At 39.2% G+C, this 18,922-nt stretch overlaps 1 protein-coding gene across 4 annotated transcripts in view; it reads left to right on the plus strand.

Moving 5' to 3' along the window:
* The window catches only part of CPNE4 (copine 4), a 505,087-nt gene that overhangs the window by 110,404 nt on the left and 375,761 nt on the right, over nucleotides 1-18,922 (plus strand). For all 4 annotated transcript variants that reach the window (XM_021934867.2, XM_021934870.2, XM_021934868.2 and 1 more), the window contains exon 2: nucleotides 12,464-12,644. In XM_021934867.2, the coding sequence (XP_021790559.1) occupies nucleotides 12,464-12,644 (181 nt within the window). The remainder of the gene's footprint in view (nucleotides 1-12,463; nucleotides 12,645-18,922) is intronic.

The raw sequence follows: 18,922 nt of genomic DNA on the forward strand, positions 1-18,922 counted from the left end.
TCTTTAGCCTCTAGCATTTTAAAAACATTTTTTCTTCTCTGTTAATCATTTGTCTTCTAATGTGTTTCATTTGTCTTCTAATGTGTTTTTGTGATTAAATAATTTTGGGAAATATTATATACCATATATCTCCTTTTTGGAGATTCACAGTGCAAATTAACATACTAATGACTCTCAAATGTCCTGTTACAAAAAACCTGTTTTATGTTATAAAGTCTATTGTTGTTGCTTTTAAAATTATCTATTAGCACCTCATAGAATAACAGTTCCATAGAACACAGCTCCGTAGAAAACAGCCAGAGGAAATTCCCCATGGTTTTTTTTTTTTTGCTTATTTGTTACTTGTTTTTTCCTTTCTGGTGTGATTGTCAGCTTCTGAGTCTGTCTAGGGCTATTTTAATGGAAATATGGCAGACAACATAACAAGCAAACAATCTTTTCTAAATATTTATTTGCCTGTTCATTTCTCCATCAGCCTGGAAACTCCATGAAGATAGAAACCTTGTCTTTTCATTTTTGTATCTACCAGTACCTACCATGGTTCTCAGCACATACTTGAAGTATTAAATAAATATTTTGTGTCCAAATGAGCGTTATATCACGTTCTGGGACTTCTTTGCATTAAGGGACTCAAATTGAATTGTAAAAGGAACCTAGATCTTGAGGTATGTAAAGGAAGGAAGAATAACATTATACACAAAATCCTGCACTTTTGAGTTAAAAAATCTGACTAAATTCTGCTTCCTCCATTTTTGGGTTGTGAAATCTAGCAATTTATTTAGATTTTCTGAATCTCAATTTTCTGATTTGTAAAATGGAAACAATATCAATAGCTACCTTCCATAACTCTTGAAAGGATTAAATTTGATCATATTATGGGAAGCACTGGGACAGACACATCATTATCCAAAAGTGCTTGCCCGTGAGTATTACTGTTGCCTGTGAGTATTCTACATCTGGTGCTTGTTTCTCTAGTCTCTCTCTACCCACACTGGGAACTGCAGGTTTTCTTGTACTAGAGTTCTTTTCACGTTCAGTGGGGACTAGAAATCCACAGAATTCTCAGCTGCCATACACAAGGCATCTGCCAGATTTCTTCCTCGTCTGATAATGTCTTCCACAGTCTTGCCCTGGTCCACTGACTTGATCAATTCACCCAATGTTCCCTTCTACAGCAAGAGGCCCTCCGAAGTTTCTCTGTGCTAGTGGGGAGAACTTGTGTCTTTCTTTTTCTATCTATTGCTGTCAAACTCCTTCAGTGAATATACATTTCTCACATTGTTACATGAAAGTAACCCTACCTGGTATTCAGACTCAAGAAGTCTCACTAGTAAAGAGAGAGAGAGAGAGTGCAAGAACATATGAATTTGTGTGTGTGTGTCCGTGTATGAATGTTGACAGCAGACACTACTCCTTCCATGTCTGTAGTGGCTTTCCTCCTCCCGAAAGCATCACTCAAGTGTCTGTAATAGCTGGTCATGAGTCTGAGTGCAGCGACAAACACGATGTATCTTCCAACATGTCCTCCCTTTCAAACATCCCTCTCTTCAACTTCAAAAACACTCACCTCACATGCTACTTCTTCCTAAATTCTAGTCCCTTCTTTGTTTTCATCCATAGCAACACTAGCAAGGTCATTTACCACAAAGCTTATGTTGTCCCACTTGGAAACTTTTAGCAGAAACATGATTACACGTTGGACATTAAGGTACTGCCACGTTAGAAAGAAATTCTAAGGGGAGCTTTGCTCCAATATTGTCCCCAAGGTCTTTCCTCATGAATTGCCACTTCACTCTTCCATGCATGTAGATTGCAGACATTGCTAGTGAATCATGCTATTCATTCTCATGCTGTCTCCACAAGTAAGGTGGGCAGTCACCACCACTCAACAGGCACTGGCAGATGATGAAAAGCCTAGCAGCTAAACTTGAGCCTGTTAAGTCTTTTGAGCACTTCTTCATTCAGTCTCCACCAAACAGGGCAATGACAAACTTATCTTATAAAAGAGTCCTGTTTTCATGAGTTGCTTTGTTCTTCAGGAAAAACAAAGAAAAAAAACAAACAGTAGTTCAGTATGTCCAGTGCATGTCACTAGCCACAAGTTGCTGTTTAGATTTAAATTAAAATAAAAGTGAATTAAAAATATATCTCCTCAATTGCCCTAGCCACAGTTCAAGTGCTTAATGGCGACCTGTGGCTAGTAGCCACTATATTGTCCATCACCAATACAGAATGTTTCCATCATTACACATTTCTACTGGGCAACGCTGAACTAGAGATTGTGCTCTTTATCCAGAAAAGGTATTTCTTTTTATACTTTGTTATCTATTCAAACCCCTCTTCTTTCCCAAAACACACCGTGTTGTCCTCTGCCAACTAAGCAAAAGTATGTCAATTAAAAAAGTACATGAAACAATTCTTAAAGGAGACAGCATGGAAGCAGAACAAGACCCGTAAGTAGATCAGTTATCATGCTTTCTCAAGGAAACTGGCTTCTGGCTTCATATGTTGTCTGTAGTTTCTCCCGTTGAACATAAGAATAATCTTGCTCTTTTTTTTTTTTTAATCTGGAAATGCAAAATCTACGTCGTGAGCCCCCCAGCTTCCTGTTAACGTGACCCTAGTGGAAGAATCCAAACTATGATTTTATTAAGAAGTGAAAATAACTGAACAAAAGAAGACTGAGATTTGATCTTTCTACTTGGTAAATTTAGTTGCCTGAGAAACGAGAGCAAATTATTTCAGTGCCAAAATAATAAAACATTATTTAAATTTGCTTTATCTCTCTTATTCAGGAACTATAGTTGCCTTTGGTATGCTGGGAATAGGAGGGGCTGTGACAGGGAGAATATAGTCATTTATACTATTTCTCTTGAGATTTAGTTCAAGTTTAACTCTTAAAAGTTTCAGCGTTTAAAATTATTCGGTTATATTTATACATCAAATTCTTCTCATAAAGATGGGAAACATTTGAGTGCTATAAAGTTAATATAAATGTGATGCAATAAACATAGTTACTTTCTGGAGAAATCTCATCTTTATGAATCATTGTCGGAGTCAAAATTGTAAGCCCAGAAGTTCCTAAGAACATCAATGTATCTGATTCCATATACACATTTCCCCAAGAAGTTGTTTTTCAAGAAATGAGATCTCTGCTAGATATTTTCTTTTGGTCTCTCTGTTGTCTCAAATTATAAAGCTCAGGAAATGATTGAAATAATTATTTATTGCATCTGAGATTTGGTATGGTATGTTCCAGAAAAACATCCATGTATGCATATTGTCCATTTTGAATGCATGTGACAATTGTCATATTGTTAATTCATGTACTCATATTGTCATATTATTCATGAAAACCATGGCCTTTTGTGTTTCACATGGTTTGTATCTGTGTTTGCTGGGTGTTGTAGCTCCACCATCTATAACTCCTCAAATGCTCAGTGTTTGAAATAATCGGAGTAGGGACATTAAGTTCTTGGACCCTCAACTTGTTGATGAAGCTACCGTTGCGTTTAGAGTGACTTGAGCAGCCTTGGGAATAAAGGAAGTAAAGTGAATTTTTAAGGACTGCCAGAGCACAATCTCATTAATATATACACTACACCTTAGAGATCTATTAGGATTGGAATAGGGTTGAAGTTTGCCTTGGTCTGGTCTAAAAAGAAAGTAATCGTTAAGCAAATTATAAATCATTTTATAAGAAATGGTCAAAAACACAGGTTTTAGAGGCCACTAGACCCAGGTTTAATTCCTGGTTCTGTCACTTACTATGATATTGGGATAAGTTATTTAACCACCACATCTATAAAATGAGGCTGACAATACTGATCTCAAGAAGTTATCTCAAGGAATAAATAAAACAGTTTGGTTTATTACTGTAGTTAATATTAGTAGCTAGGAAAGCAAGTTTTTATTTCTTTTTTTTTTTTGAGACAGAATTTCACTCTTGTTGCTCAGGCTGGAGTGCAGTGGCGCGATCTTGGCTCACCGCAACCTCCATCTCCCGGGTTCAAGCGATTCTCCTGCCTCAGCCTCCCGAGTAGCTGGGATTACAGGCATGTACCACCACACCCAGCTAATTTTGTATTTTCAGTAGAGACATAGTTTCTCCATGTTGGTCAGGCTGGTCTCGAACTCCCGACCTCAGGTGATGCACCCACCTTGGCCTCCCAAAGTAACCTGGGATTACAGGTGTGAGCCACCGTGCCCGCCCAAAAGCAAGTTATTTTTAAAAGAGAATTATTAAACATTGTATGTTTGATGAGGACAAAAAGTATAAATATTTACAGCTTTTCTCCTTTTCCCACCCTCTTGGGAAGAGTCAGTGTTTGTACTGCCAAAATGAGAGCAGAGGGGCCCTGAGCAGGGTGAGTAATGATTAAAATCGTGAGAGGAAAGAAACCCAGACTGCAGATTAATTTACAAAATAAAGGACTCTCTGTGAAATGGGGGGAAAAAAGAATCTAAAATCTAAAGGACTTTAGAGAGAAGGGGAGGAGACAGAGAGAGGGAGAGACAGTCACCAGGTGACATTCAGGGAAGCTAGATGGGCCAAGAAAATTTTGGCAGATGTTCTGTGGTGTAAATCCCCACCTGTCACATTTTTTGAGAGTCTTCTTAAGCAGCTAACCTACAAGGAGGCAGAATAGCAAAGAGGTTAAGGGCGTAAGTTCTGTACGTGGAGGTCCTGGGTTCAAATCCTTGCTTTGCCACTTTGTGACTGGACAGCTATGTGCAGTTGTTGCACCTTTCTAGGGTGTAATTTCTTGCCTATGAAATGGAAATGGGTATCCTAATAGGACCTACAAAAGGATTATCCTGAGGATCTGATGACCTATTACTGAATGCTGGGAAGATATATAAGAATTTAACGAACGTTCTATGAACTAGTGGTCCAATTAAAAAACAACAGCAATGGTAACAGTAATTTGCATTTATTGAGTGCTCATTATGGCCCAGGTACTCTTCTGAGGACCTTATGTGGATTATTCACTGAATTCTGAACACAGCTCTACAAAGTAGGAACTAGTATTATCCCCATTTTTAAAGACGGCAAAACAGATACAGAGAATTCAAGTAACTTACTCAAGGTCACACAATAAGTAAATAGTGTTACTGGCAGTGAATCCATGTGAGTTTGCAATTCTTGCCCCCTCAGAAGAAAGAATTCGACCAAGGAGGCATAAGGCAGAAGGAGAGACCAAGGCAAGGTTTAGAGCAGAAGTGAAGTTTATTAAAAAGCTTTAGAACAGATACAAAAGGAAAGAACATACACTTGGAAGAGGGCCAAGCAGGCAACTTGACAGACAAGTGCACAGTTTGACCTTTTGACTTGGGGTTTCATATATGAACACACTTCTGGGGTCTTGTGTCCCTTCTTCCCTGATTCTTCCCTCGGGGTGGGTTGTCCACATGCACAGTGGCCTGCCAGCACTTGGGAGGGGAGCACGAGCAGTGTGTTTACTGGAGCTGTACGCGTGCTCATTTGAGGCATTCTTTCCTTACCAGTGGAATGCCCCTGATGGTTATATACCAGTGAAATGGTACCATTTTGCCTCCTAATATGCATGCTTGAGCCTACTCGCCCAACTGCTGAAATCTTATCCAAAAGCTGCTGATCATCAGTTTCAGGTGTTTTTATCTATGGAGACTGCCTTTCCCTGGCACTTTGTGACCAATTATTATTTTAGAGAGACAGTGTGACAACTTCCTGACCATCACCTCATGGTCGCCTGACATTCCTGATGGAGTGGGGGGAGCCCTCTTTTACATTATTCATGCCTGACTAGCTACCTACTTGAACAACAGTAGAGCTGTGATTCAAACTCAAATGCTCCAATACTAGATCTGCACTCTTATCCCTGTGTTATCCTGCATCTCATATACGAGTGTCTGTTCCTAAGATAAGTAATATCTGGGGGAAGTTTGCCTTGTTTTATAGATGCTTGGTTTGTACTTAGCAACCTTGTTACTCAAGGTGTAGTCCGCAGGCTAGCAGGACCAACAACATCTGGGAGCAGAATCTCAGGCCCTCATCCACACTCTTGAAACAGAAACTACATTTTAACCACTTCCCAGGTGATTTGTGATCACGGTCAAGTCTGAGATGCACTGCTCCAGAATATGAAACTTTAGGCAGGTGGACTATCTCATTTATACCTCCATCCCTTACAGTGTCTGGCACAGTGCTTGCCACCTATGGGTAAGTGCAAGATAGATCTCCTCTTGATCTGAGGAATGTTGACTAGGAAATGGATTGACAAGTCTGAGTGGAATAACACCTTGTTAATCTCTGGTTGAGTGAGTGGATGTTCAGTGCCTCCAGCATTCAGCACAACATCAGGCACATAGCAGATCCCTTATACAAGTTTCTTGAATTGTGATGGAAATGTTGTGAGATAGAGACATCCAGCACCCCAGCCTTCCCTGGATGTACTATGACATTTTAAAAGGCTGAATAATGCCAAGGCAAGCAGAAGAGTGATTATGCACTTATTCTTGACACAGTCTTAAGACAAGCTCTGCTCAACTGGTTCCCCTGTGAACTCAAGCTGATTCTCTTCCCTCTTGAGTTCTCTATTGTCTTTGTGTTGTTTGCAGCTCCTTCAGAAACTAATTAAGTTTCAGGATCAGTTTGTCCTGTTAGAGAATGTGAATATGCTGAAGTGGTAGTTTTTAATAACTTAAATTATCTGAGTGAAAGGACAATTATAATTTGCTTCTAAAATTGGCCAAAAGTCAGCTTTTATCAAAATAATTCTCAGCAGACATTAGTCTCCCTAAAACCAAGGTATTGTGTGAAAGGCAACAAAGAGGATTTAAATCAGCCATGGAGAATGTGTTGATAATCTGGCTATATTAATCCTGTTCTCTAGCAGAGTGTGAAATTACTTGTTTACTCCACTTATCTGGGCCTAGAGGTAGCTGATCACTCGTTGACAGAGCCATATTTTATGATCACCTTTCAGCAGTGAGCTTCAGCTGGAACAGAGCCAAACAATTTGATTTCACTGTCCTGTGTACTACCTCCAAAGTCAAGGTCAGGCATAAGAACTCATGAACTCCAGTATATTTTGTCAGGGCTTTCATTTGTGCAGGCACCAGGAGGTAAGCTGTGGACCCTGAGTATAATTGTGAAAAGCTGGGAATTTTGTCTTTAGTATCTCCATATTGCTTTCCTGTACCCTATCCCTCTAGAAATGAAGGTTTATGTTGGCTTCATCACCAGACCAGAAATATTACCAAGATGAGCACTACTGGGGATGCAGTAAAGTATAAGAAGTAGTCCCTGATCTAAAGGAGTTTACACACACACACACATACACCTTGGAGCGCCTCTTGAATCTGTTTGTATTATTAATAATTATTGGTTGCTAGATAATATTACCACAAATTTAGCAGCTTAAAACAGCCCATATTTATTATCTCACTGTTTCTGTAGGTCAGAAATACTGTTACAGGTTATTCGGATTCACTGTCTCCAAGTCTCACAAGTTTGCAATTGAGGTGTCAGTCAGGGCTACTGTCACATCTGAGGTTCAACTGGAGAATGATCTACTTCCAAGCTCACATGGTTGTTGGCAGAATCCATTTCCTTTCAACGTGTTGGACTGAGAGTCTCAGTTTCTGGCTGGCTATTGGATGAATGTTACCCTCAGTTCCTTGCCTCCCAACATGGCCACTTCATTAAAACCAACAAGGGAGAGAGTCTCTTATCAAGATGGTGTCATTATTTGAGGTATCATGAAGGCAGAGGTGACATTCCATTGCTTTTGCCATATTTTATTGGTTAAAAGCAAGTCACAGGTCTCACCCACACTCAAAGTGAGGGTGTTATACAGGGCATGAATACCAGGAGGTGGCCATCTTAGCCTCTGTCTGCCACACCACTCCTAATTTTTAATTCCAGCTGTACTGCTCTAGTTCTCTTGCAAACAGAAAACAGAATCATCTCTATTGATTCAAGAGATTTTAATGAAAAGAAAATTTACTGTTATGTGGTCAAAGTTAAAGGAATTTATAAGGAGGTTCCTAGAGACCAACCATTGTGGTAAAATAGACCCGATGATATTCTGCCTACATGCCCTTTATCCAGTAAGTGCATCCCTCCCTCAAGGACTGCCAAGTGTTAACTGATAATGGCTCATGGCTGCCTCTTTTCTGGGGAATGCCTGATTGCTTTCAGTCAAGGTGGGGAAGCAGCAAATCTAAGAGTTTATGCCCCCTCGTCCCTAGCATGACTCTCACATGGAGTTAAAATAGGCTGAACCTCTTTCCTTAAGGGTACAATTCATATCCCAGAGCCCCCATGGAATCAGATTAAAGCTGGACTCCAGCTGAGACCACCTCTTTGCTTCCTGCCCTTTTCTTCTCTCCTCTGAGAGAAGGAAATCAACTGCATCTGAATCCCTGTTTCAGGCTTTGCTTCTAGGATGCCCACCTTAAGACTGGCAGGAAAACATTACAACTCGTAAGACTGAAGGAGTAAGGCGAGGAAACAGTGTTGTTACTAAGGCCAGTGATATCTGGAGGCTTGCAGATAGAGCTATGGTCATTTGCTTGGCTACTGCTAACGATCAGGGTAGGAGTTGGGAAGAAATATGCTGTTCTGTCTCTCCCCTTTCCCCAAAACTGCATCCTTTTAGTGAAACCCAACGTAACACTTGCCAACAATGTGCTGGCAGTCAATGGAGGTAAGCCTTTTAGGGCCCTGAGCAGAGGGAAGAAAGTAGAATCAATGGGAAAAGGAGGAATAGAAAGTGACCAGCAAAACAGCCTCATGTGATTACAAATGTTTTTTCTCTCCTGCAGTCCAACCATCATATTAGTACTAGACTGATATTTATCAAATATTTATTTGATCACGCCCATTTCCCAGCTTCAAATCGTCTGTTTCTCATTGCTTAAAGAAGTGATCCATAAAATTTCTGAATCATGTATTCCATTGATTAAAAAAAACTCTAAACATGTGCCTCCAGTTTATATATTTATTCTTTTATAAACTACTTAAATTTACTATCAATAATTCAGAGCAAGAACTACATACGTTGATATAGAATATCCTATAGTGATTGCATGTATCAATCCATATTTCAAGAAGTCTTGATAAGTTTTAATTATCTTGGGCAATTATTAACACATGTGATAAGATTGCCACCATTTTAAGCAAGCATAATGGCCAACGGGAACCTCAGACTAGGAGAAAAATGTGCCACCTCACTATTTCATGGTGTTTGGTTGCCTACATTATTATTATTATTATTGTTTTTACATTCAATAAGATTTCTTTGCAATAATCCATTGGAGAGGTAGGGATAGTTAAAACTATATATTATCATCTAAAATTCACTTAACCAGACCCATGTGAACCAAAAGTGTTGTAACAACCTGGAAATGAGTAAATGAGGGAGGATGAGACAGTTGACCCCTCTGCATTGTGGGAATCCTGCCATTCCCATCAGATGCCTTGTGAATTGCACATAACATGTGACTATCTTTTATATGGAGCAAGAGAGGGCTTTTATGGAGTATAGGATTCCCATAGAGCCAGCTGATGCTTTGGAAAGAACACTGATTGATGAATAAATTGTCTATCTTAGGAAGTTGATAAAGCAGCTTCACAATATTAGAAGAGCTGTCACCATTGTTTTACTGTCTGACTTGTGAACCTGTGAGAGTTATTGACTCATGTGTATGAATCCTCAGATAAACAGATTTGAAAGATGACTGTGTGCTCTTGGAGGGTAGTATGCTCAGACTGTGCAGGTTTCAAATACAGAAGACGTTTAAATGGACTTATAGAAGTTTGGTCTTAATAGTGAGACATCTAAGAGGTTTTCGGTTGGTAGTGAACGCATGAATGATTTTATCTGGAGATAAGCCAGAACACGATAACAATAGCTGCTACTATCAGAGCATCCACAATATACCTGGTATTGTGGTAATCACGTTACATATATTATTTAATCTGCTCTTTACAGCAACTCTTCAAGATAGGTATTACTGTCTGAGACGTTAAATACCCTGACCAAGGATATATGGTCAGTGAATGGAGGAGTCGGGATTTGAATCTGGAATTCTCTGTCTCCTTGACGGAGTCTTTTTGCATTATACCTCACAATCAAGACTGATATTAGAGACGTCCCATATTCCATCGTAGCTTGCATAGTATTTTGCATACAATATGTATGTAAAAATACAATATGTATTTCCTAACACATATTAAAACTGTCGATTTGGAAGAGATGGACATGGCATTAGTCTATAAGGATAGGGAAAGTTAGAAGGACAGTGATGGCTCTTGGAGATAGGAGAGGGCAGTGAAGGCTGCAGAAGAGGAGTATAGATTCCAAGGAGCCAGCTAATGCATTGGGAAAAGCAGAATTCAGGAAGATATTTATTGAAGAATAAGCTGTTCTTACCAAACAGTTGATAAAGAGAGTTTGTAGCACACTTACAAACCTGTCTGAACACAAAACCATCTTCCCACCAGCTGATTCTTTCCCTCCCTTGACTTTGTTGTAAATTTCATTTTCTGTATACTCTGTCACCTATGTTGCTGTAGTGATTGATCTGCTCACAACTTGTAAAAATAGAGGGAAAATGGTTTTTGAAGCTATAGACTTATAATTTGTGCATTTTCTGTATTTGAATATAATTTATTTACAAATAGAAGGGATGTATGACTCTGTACGGAGGTTGAAATAAATCAAGGATATTTGTTGTATCCACTGTTCCTTGGTATATTTGAACAGTTCTCCAGCTAAAGGTTTTACCTGTGGTAAAAATAGCTTTGGGCTGGCAGATAGAAAACTGGTACTCCAGTCCCAGCTCTGCCATTAGAATAATTGCATAATATGGGCAAGCTGCCAATCCTCTCTGAGCTTGAATTTTTTCATCTGTAAAAAACAAATGTCCCAAAGTCCCTATTAATGTTCACTTTGGTAGAAGATAGAACAGTTTTCATCTTAAAACTAATTTCCCAACATATATGAAAACCAGAATTGCAACTCTCCAAAACTACAAATTTCCGTTACCTAATATTTTAGAACTGAGGTTGGTAAACATTTTCTGAAGAGGGCCACATAATAAATATTTTAGGCTTTGTGGTACTTGCAATCTCTATTGCAACTACTCAATTCTGCCATTGTAGTGAAAGCAACCGCAGATAAATACATCAATATATAAATGAAGAAGCATGCCTGTGTTCCAATAAAATGCTGTTGGTGTGCATGAGAGTGTGTGTGTGTGTGTGTGAGAGAGAGAAATACATAAATACATAAATGAATAAACATGCCTGTGTTCCAATAAAATGCTGTTGGTGTGATTGTGTGTGTGTGTGTGTGTGTGTAATGTGTAATGTTGAAGCATAGCCATCATCCTGTAAAAGAGGTGGCATGCTGTACTCAGTTGAACCTGGTGTAGTGCTGGTACCAAGGGGAAGCTCACTAAATATTCGTGGAAGAAGGGAAGGAGAGAGAGGGGAATTATTCCCATTTTATAGATGAAGAAATTCCACTGCAGAGCCCCAATGCCATGTGAGGTTGAGGAAGCCATTGTCATTTTCCCTAATGAATCTACAAAGACACAGAATTCCATAAGCAAGGTATTGAATTTTGCTCCTAAGAGAATCTTACAGGTCCAGTCCTCTTCAGAGAAGGAGAGCACTGGTGGCCTCTGGTGGATCACTGGGACTCTGGGATGCAAAGTGTTGTTATAAAGGATATCACATGGAGATGGGCAGGGGTGGGGGGCCTGCAGTGCTTAAATGTAGCTGCTGTTTCCACAAGTTCAGAATAGGAAGCTTTGTGTTTTTCCTCCCTATCACTTTCTCCCTTTTGATTCTGAGTTCTGATATGGCAGGTGGGAGTGGGAAAGGGAAAGGTGAGAATAGGCTCATGCATTTGGGGACAGGGACTCAGATGCTGGGCCTCTGTCTTGGAGCTGGCTTGCTGATGGCATTTTGAGAAGATGGGCAAAGTTTTAGGGGTGGGAAATTTGGCTGCTTCTTCAGAAAGAACGATATACTTCTCCATGCCATCACATAGGAGTTGAGTTGGATTTTTAGTCTTGAAAACTTGAGATGTGATTAAATTGATGAACCAACAATCATCTGTACAATTTCACACAAGTCATACACTTATTGAAGAGCTGGGTTACAGTTTGCAGCCTATTGAACTAATTCATTAATTTTATTTCACAGGCTAAAAATTTTACTATGCAAATGTATGCAAATCATACAAGAAAACAGTGTTCTTAACCAAGTGCACCAGCACCTGTTTTTTGTTTGTTTATTTTGATCTGTTTCACTGGAACTGTGTCACTAGGTTGGAAAGTGCGATAAATACCTTCAATGTTTGAAACTGTCAAACCATTTTCTGAAGGGTGATTGGGAGGCTTTCTCCTTTGACAAATATTGCAGTGATGGGCACTTCTTTTTTCTTCTTTTACTTGCCTAAAACAGAATGAAGAAGATGAGCAACATTTATGAGTCTGCTGCCAACACACTGGGAATCTTTAACAGCCCCTGCCTGACCAAAGTTGAGCTGCGTGTGGCGTGCAAAGGCATTTCTGACAGAGATGCCCTTTCCAAACCAGACCCCTGTGTCATCCTCAAGATGCAGTCTCACGGGCAGTGGTTTGAGGTAGGCATGTCCAATGAAATGGACAGAAGCACGGCTGGATGATTGGCTCAAAAATGTTTTGATATTTTATATCTTCAGGTGGTTTATTTTGATGAAGTAAAAAATTTGATAAGTGAATATGATCACATTTCTATCATGATGTTTTGATGTTGCTGTTTTGATGTTGTGGATATTTTGACATTTACCCTTAATTCATGAGCCTAAGACTTTTTAGGTGTTTTTGTTAATTACCAAGAAATACAATATACTCTTCATCCTATGCCCACTCGTTGGCAACATGTAAGTAGCAAGAGGACCAGGAACAGACATGAACCCAGGCCCCAGACTGGGCTGGGGTGAGAAAGTTCCAAAAACTGGTTCCAGAGACAAAGTCTTGTGGCCAAGGCAGAGTTCAGATTAGACTTAATTAGAATTTTGGGAATGGTAGCTTTGAGGAAACAGGTTTTAGGGGGTTGAGAGAGAAGTGACTACTCAGATGGAATGAGCTCAGTAGATGAGAGTCCTATCCATAGGTCCTGAATTGAGAGAGGGAACCAAGAGGACAGGTATGAGCAAGTCAGTTCCATGAAATCTGTCTGCAGTAGAGGGGCAAACTCCAGTTTTGGGAGCTAGGTGGAGCTATTTACTATCCAGAGTAGCTGACCAGAACTGAGGAGTAGGGACCAAGACTGAAGTCCAGTTCTGTAACCAAGCCCAAAACAGGGTGACTGTTGGACGGAGCTGACACAGGACAAGTCATAAGTCTGTAGAGAAACATACATTCTAGGAAGTGTTGCGGACCCAAGAGAGCCACATGGGAACCCAACAATGGTAATTAAACTCAGTCCTCGGACTGAAGAAGTGACTCATTCTAAGCCCCATGGGTTTATGTGGCTGAGTGGGATGGTTACCTCAGTCTGAGTTGGTTGAGGACTGGAGAAAGATGAATCCTGCATGTGGAAATCATGAGCAGATTCAGAAGTAAGGAGATGGGGATGGCAGAAATAGGAGGAAAGAGCTGGGGGCCTACAAGCTCATAAGGCCAGCATGCAGTTTTAACTAGCTTTGGAAGGTAGCAAAACCACATTCAGACATCCCCCAAAACTCATGTGTAAAATATCCACTCAGAATGTTTCCTAACACACACTGTTTGCTGTGCTTGGGCAAGGCAGCTGCTCCCTTGGCAGTGGTGTGAATGGAATGGCATTTCTGTGAGTCATTCTTCAAAGAGCGATGGGCCCCCAAGTTGTTAAGAGATGACTTGGGTTTTTAAAAAAAGTTTATTCTGGGAAGGATTTATTCATTTTTGTGCCTGCTAGACTCTAACTGATCCCGGACCCAGTGGAGAGAAGCTCTAGGAAAAACAGTGGGGTTCTTTGTATCAACTGTGCTACACTTGGCCAGATGTTTCTGTGACTAATGGTGGTACCTGGGGAAGAACAAGGGGACACATCGTGAAATACTTATTTTTTGGAGCAAGAACTTAAAACAATATGACCTAAACCTTATTGGGTACTTTTTAAGTGCCAGGCACTAGTCTGAGTGCTTTACATGAAATGACCAATTTAGTCCTTTCAAAAATTCTACAGGATATTATCCCCATTTCATAGGCAAGGAAATGGAAAGATAAAAAGATTAAGGATTTTCCCAAGAGCAGTCAGCTTGTAAGTGGAAAAGCTAGTATTTAAACCCATGCATTGGAGCTCCAGAACCTGAGATCTTTATTACTATTTTATAATTATGCTGGACACTGGTATCAGTCTTTGGTGGTTTGTGTGGCAATATTTCAGGTTGAATTCTGCAGCTAGGTTTTGTTTATTTAAAATTCAAAACAAATTGAATGAGCACTGATTTTAAGGTTTTTTTCCTTTTTTTTTTTTTTTTTTTTTTTTTTGCATCTAGGTACCTGGTCTAAGTAAGCCTTGTTTTTAAAGATCTAGCTGATGTAAATGGAGAAATAGGGAGAAGAGGATGTAGCAGAGGAAGCAGTTCTTATTCTAAGAAAATAAAGAACTCAGAATAAGGGATTTGAAGCCATGTTGATCAGAGCACAAATAGACCTGTTTTGGATCCATAGGACCAAATTCTTTAAGCCTTTAATACTACTCTCACCTGTTTATAAACAGCCAGAAGGTGCCGCTCTCAGAGACAGTCTTCCACTCTATAGTAGAAACAAGGTTCAAAAGATCCAAGAGGCAACATGTTTAATTGTATGTAGATATGTAATATCAGCCACTTTTTTGAAAGAAAGGCTTGATAGCAGTTAGTGAGCAGGTGAAATTTAGGTGAGGAGTCAACATACATAGAAAATGAATGCAGATAGGCAGATTGGGGAATCTTAATTTAACTTCAGGCCTATCGAAGGCTTAGAATGTAAATATAAAACAGTATTCACAGGTGTCTTAATGTGTAGTATCTTTTCTTTCCCCTTCTAAATATTCTCATTGACTTTGTTAGTAAGTCTTATTATTTTTTATTTAACAAAACGAAATGGAATGCCTACGTTATAAAAAAAGTAACTCCTTGGAAATTACAGGCAAGAAATCCATCTACTTATAACCCCTTAACATAATTCAACTATTATTTGTATATATTTATTTTAGCCTTTTTCTTCTGGCATGCATCTTCTCATATGATTATTATCATGCTTATAAAATTTTCTTTCCTAATTTTATTGCTTAGTAGTATGTGCTTTTCCTCACATTGCTATAATATTGATCTTTGTAATTTCAAAGCTGCATAATATCCCATCAAATGGATTTAAATTTGTCAGTTTTTTCACTTTGAAATAGCTTCCAGGTATACCCTATTTTAAGTAATCCACAATAAACATCCTTGTGCGTAAGGATTTTCCCTTCTTTTTGGATGAGTTCCTACAATAGTTCTGTTAAGTAGAACTGGTGGGACAAATAATAGGAAGCTTTTCAGGTTTTTGATATATATTGTTAAATAATTTTTCCAAAGTGTCCTGTTACAGTGTTACTATAGCACACAGCTACCACAAACTTTGCCACCTGTGCACAGTGATAGGAACCTTGTGCCACAGTGTAAATTGATTCATAGCTTCCTTTATGTAGAAAGTCTCACTCTATAACCAATAATATCAGCTTGATTTCTAGCTTGCTTAGTCATATGGTTCATTTATATTATGGTACTTATAGAAGAAGTTTAACAAATTTTGCTCTCTTAACAATATACAGTAAGGATATAATAAAAATAAAGTGCATGCCAGGTGGCTAAGATAAATAATTAGATAATTAGTAACAAAGAAGCTGAAAATACTGAAAACCTAAATAGGGGCTGTGAAGGAACCCAGGAATGAACAACAGGAACTCTGCTTAGGGCTGGAGCAGTCATGTGCTGGAATCAGCTTATATAGTCTCCTGAGAGCACACTGTTAAATATTCAGGAATTTTGCAAGTCAGGGAGTATTTACACCACAGACATTGGCAAATGTTTCAAATCAAGGGTTCTGCCCTTTTCCCAACCCTCTAAGGGAGCCAGCACTCCTCTGGGTGAGAGGGACAAAAGGAGAAGATGGCAGTCCCAGAACCAAACAACTGGGCCATCTAGCAGAAGCTGGATCATAGTGGGAGGACCCTTCAAGGCAGCATTTCCAGCCCTGCCTGCAACTCCTCTATTTTTCCTACTCATACCAGATAGGTCCACCAACCTGCCTCAGCCTCCTAAAGTGCTGAAATTACAGGTGTGAGCCACCATGCCTGGCCGGAAATATTTTTATTAGGTGAAAACTTATAGTAAATCTTTAATAATGGCCATGATTTTTATTGACAGAAAGGAGGGAATAAAAAAACTTATGACTTTGAAATACATTGCAAACTGAGAGTTTCATTTCATACCCTTTCATTTCCCTAATTTAGGATCATATCCTTTAAAAAAAATCCCTCTTCATCAACTCCTGGCTATGTCATGATGGCAGTATATGGTGACAGTTAAGTGTAATGATAATTTAGAATGCTTTTCATCTTCCTTTGAGGAGTGGAAATAATATCTTCCTGCTTTCTGGTGAGTCCTGATGTGTTCACTAGCTCCTGGAACTAAGCATCATAATCGAGTGGTACAAACACTTCTCAGAGAGTCAGAAGGCAAGGACTCTTGTAAGCTAAAGACTTATATTCAGTTCACTGGAGCATGTGCTCTATTCCTGGGCATGCCTGGGTAGAACCAAGCTCATAAGTGTGTGGCCCTTGGCAGTGACCCTATCGTTGGCAGAGTACTTGTTCTCATTGGGAACACCCAAATTATACTCCAAAGTTCTAGGAGGTTACTTCAATCAATATTAATTCAATTTTTTCATTGAATTTTAATACACAATTATTGAGATCTTTCTTGGAAGCTCTAAGTAATTCTGAAAACTACCTACCTTTGGATCAATTCCATATGGAAACATGTTATGATGAACCATGGGATTTGGTGAGTTGTTGGTAATTATTGTTAGTGATGATTAGTGTGGTTATATGTAACATATCAATTATCAGTGGACTCTACTACAAGATTATTGTTTGTAGCAATAATATATCCATATAGTATTTTATACTCACAATATCCATCTACTTATGTTATTTCCTGCTGATAATAGCTCTGTGAAAAAGCAACACAGCTATTTAAATTAACCCCAGCATGTGTTGAGCACCATGGCTTGTGTCCTCAAAAACCTCAGTGTCCAGTAATCTCACACAATCTTAGAGACAGAGAGCTGGGGTCTCAGACAGTCATGTGACCTTGAGAAAGAGGACTCAACATGAGATCTTGACTTAAATCTTTTTCTTTCCCTGAATGTGTGGTAGGACGACCACCTCAAGGGTGCCTAGGTTACCTTTATGTGGAGGGGGACTAAAATAAATCATGCCATAATGGTGGTTGCACTAATTTACATCCCCGCCAACAGTGTACAAGGGTTCCCTTTTCTCCACGTCCTCGCCAGCATGTTATTGCCTGTCTTTGGATACAAGCCATTTTAACTGGGATGAGATGATATCTCACTGTAGTTTTGATTTGCATTTTTCTGATGATCAGTGATGTTGAGCACCTTTTCTTATGCTTGTTTGCCATTTGTATGTCTTCTTCTGAGAAGTATCTATTAATATCTTTCGCCCATTTTTTGATGAGATCATTAGATTTTTTTTTCCTGTAGAGTTGTTTGAACTCCTTATAATTCTGGTGATTAATCCCAATCCCTCCACTATTTTTCATTTTCTTTTCCCCCTCCCCACTCCACTTCCCAGATGTAGGATTTGGTCACCATATGGCCTAGCATCCCTGTTAGCAGCACAGAAGGGATAATGTGTGCCCATGTTGTTGAGCTTGCCCAGAGAAGTGGGCTTTGGAATTTTCTGGGCTAGAGGGCTTGTGGAAGAACTCTAAAAAACAGGTTCCTCTCATGCTTGGGATAATAGTGGGCCAGCACCCTTTCATGTATTAAACCATGAGGATAAAACTCAAAATAGCAATTTTACCTGTACCTAAGGTATTCAATTTTCCATTGCTCCAAAGCCTAGAACTTTTATGAACATGGGACGAGCAATATTAACATTTATGTGATGAATTAAAGTAGCCATCAATCTGTGTTGATGCCAGTTATGTATTATTTTACATATTTACATATTTTACATTCTATCCTCACAATTATTCTGCAATAAAAGCTTTACTAACTAGAAAAGATAGCTAAGGCTTGAGAATTAATACATTGCCCAGGGTCATACAACTAGTAAACAGTAAAGCTGGAATCTGGTTGCTTCCAAAGTCCATGTTATTTCTGCTTTATCAAAGCTTGCAAACTTGAATCTGGTGGCCTTTCTGTTGCCTGCAGACGTATTTTGTCTAGTCTTCACAGTGTTCCAACAAGCTTTGTAGTAGTTGCCAAAACTTAAAGATCATGAGATTTTTCATAACTCCAGATCTCTGTTTTTTTAATGAAAAAAACAGAAAATCTGGCAGTGTGGGGTCTTTAATCCTATGGCAACAATGAGCTGGTGATAATGACCATCTTCTCTCTTTAACAAAATATGAGGTTTGTGCTTGTGCCTCCTGCTAGTCAGCCTGCCTCACTCACTTGCCCTACAAAAGTGGCCCCTGGAGGCATTTGAGTTTAGACTATACTCCCACACTCCCTTGGCTAGGTCTCGGAACACTGTTAACCTCCCAGTTGTGGACATAGACCAGAGCTAGAAAATGAAAATTAATTCAATTAAAACATTCTCTCTGGATATCACAGACAAGCTTCTTTCTCGAAAGATTTTCTGTTCACACTTTGTTGACTTGTAACGTTTGGATGGGTA

Source organism: Papio anubis, chromosome 2, assembly GCF_008728515.1.
Source record: "Papio anubis isolate 15944 chromosome 2, Panubis1.0, whole genome shotgun sequence".
Classification (NCBI taxonomy): Eukaryota; Metazoa; Chordata; class Mammalia; order Primates; family Cercopithecidae; genus Papio; species Papio anubis.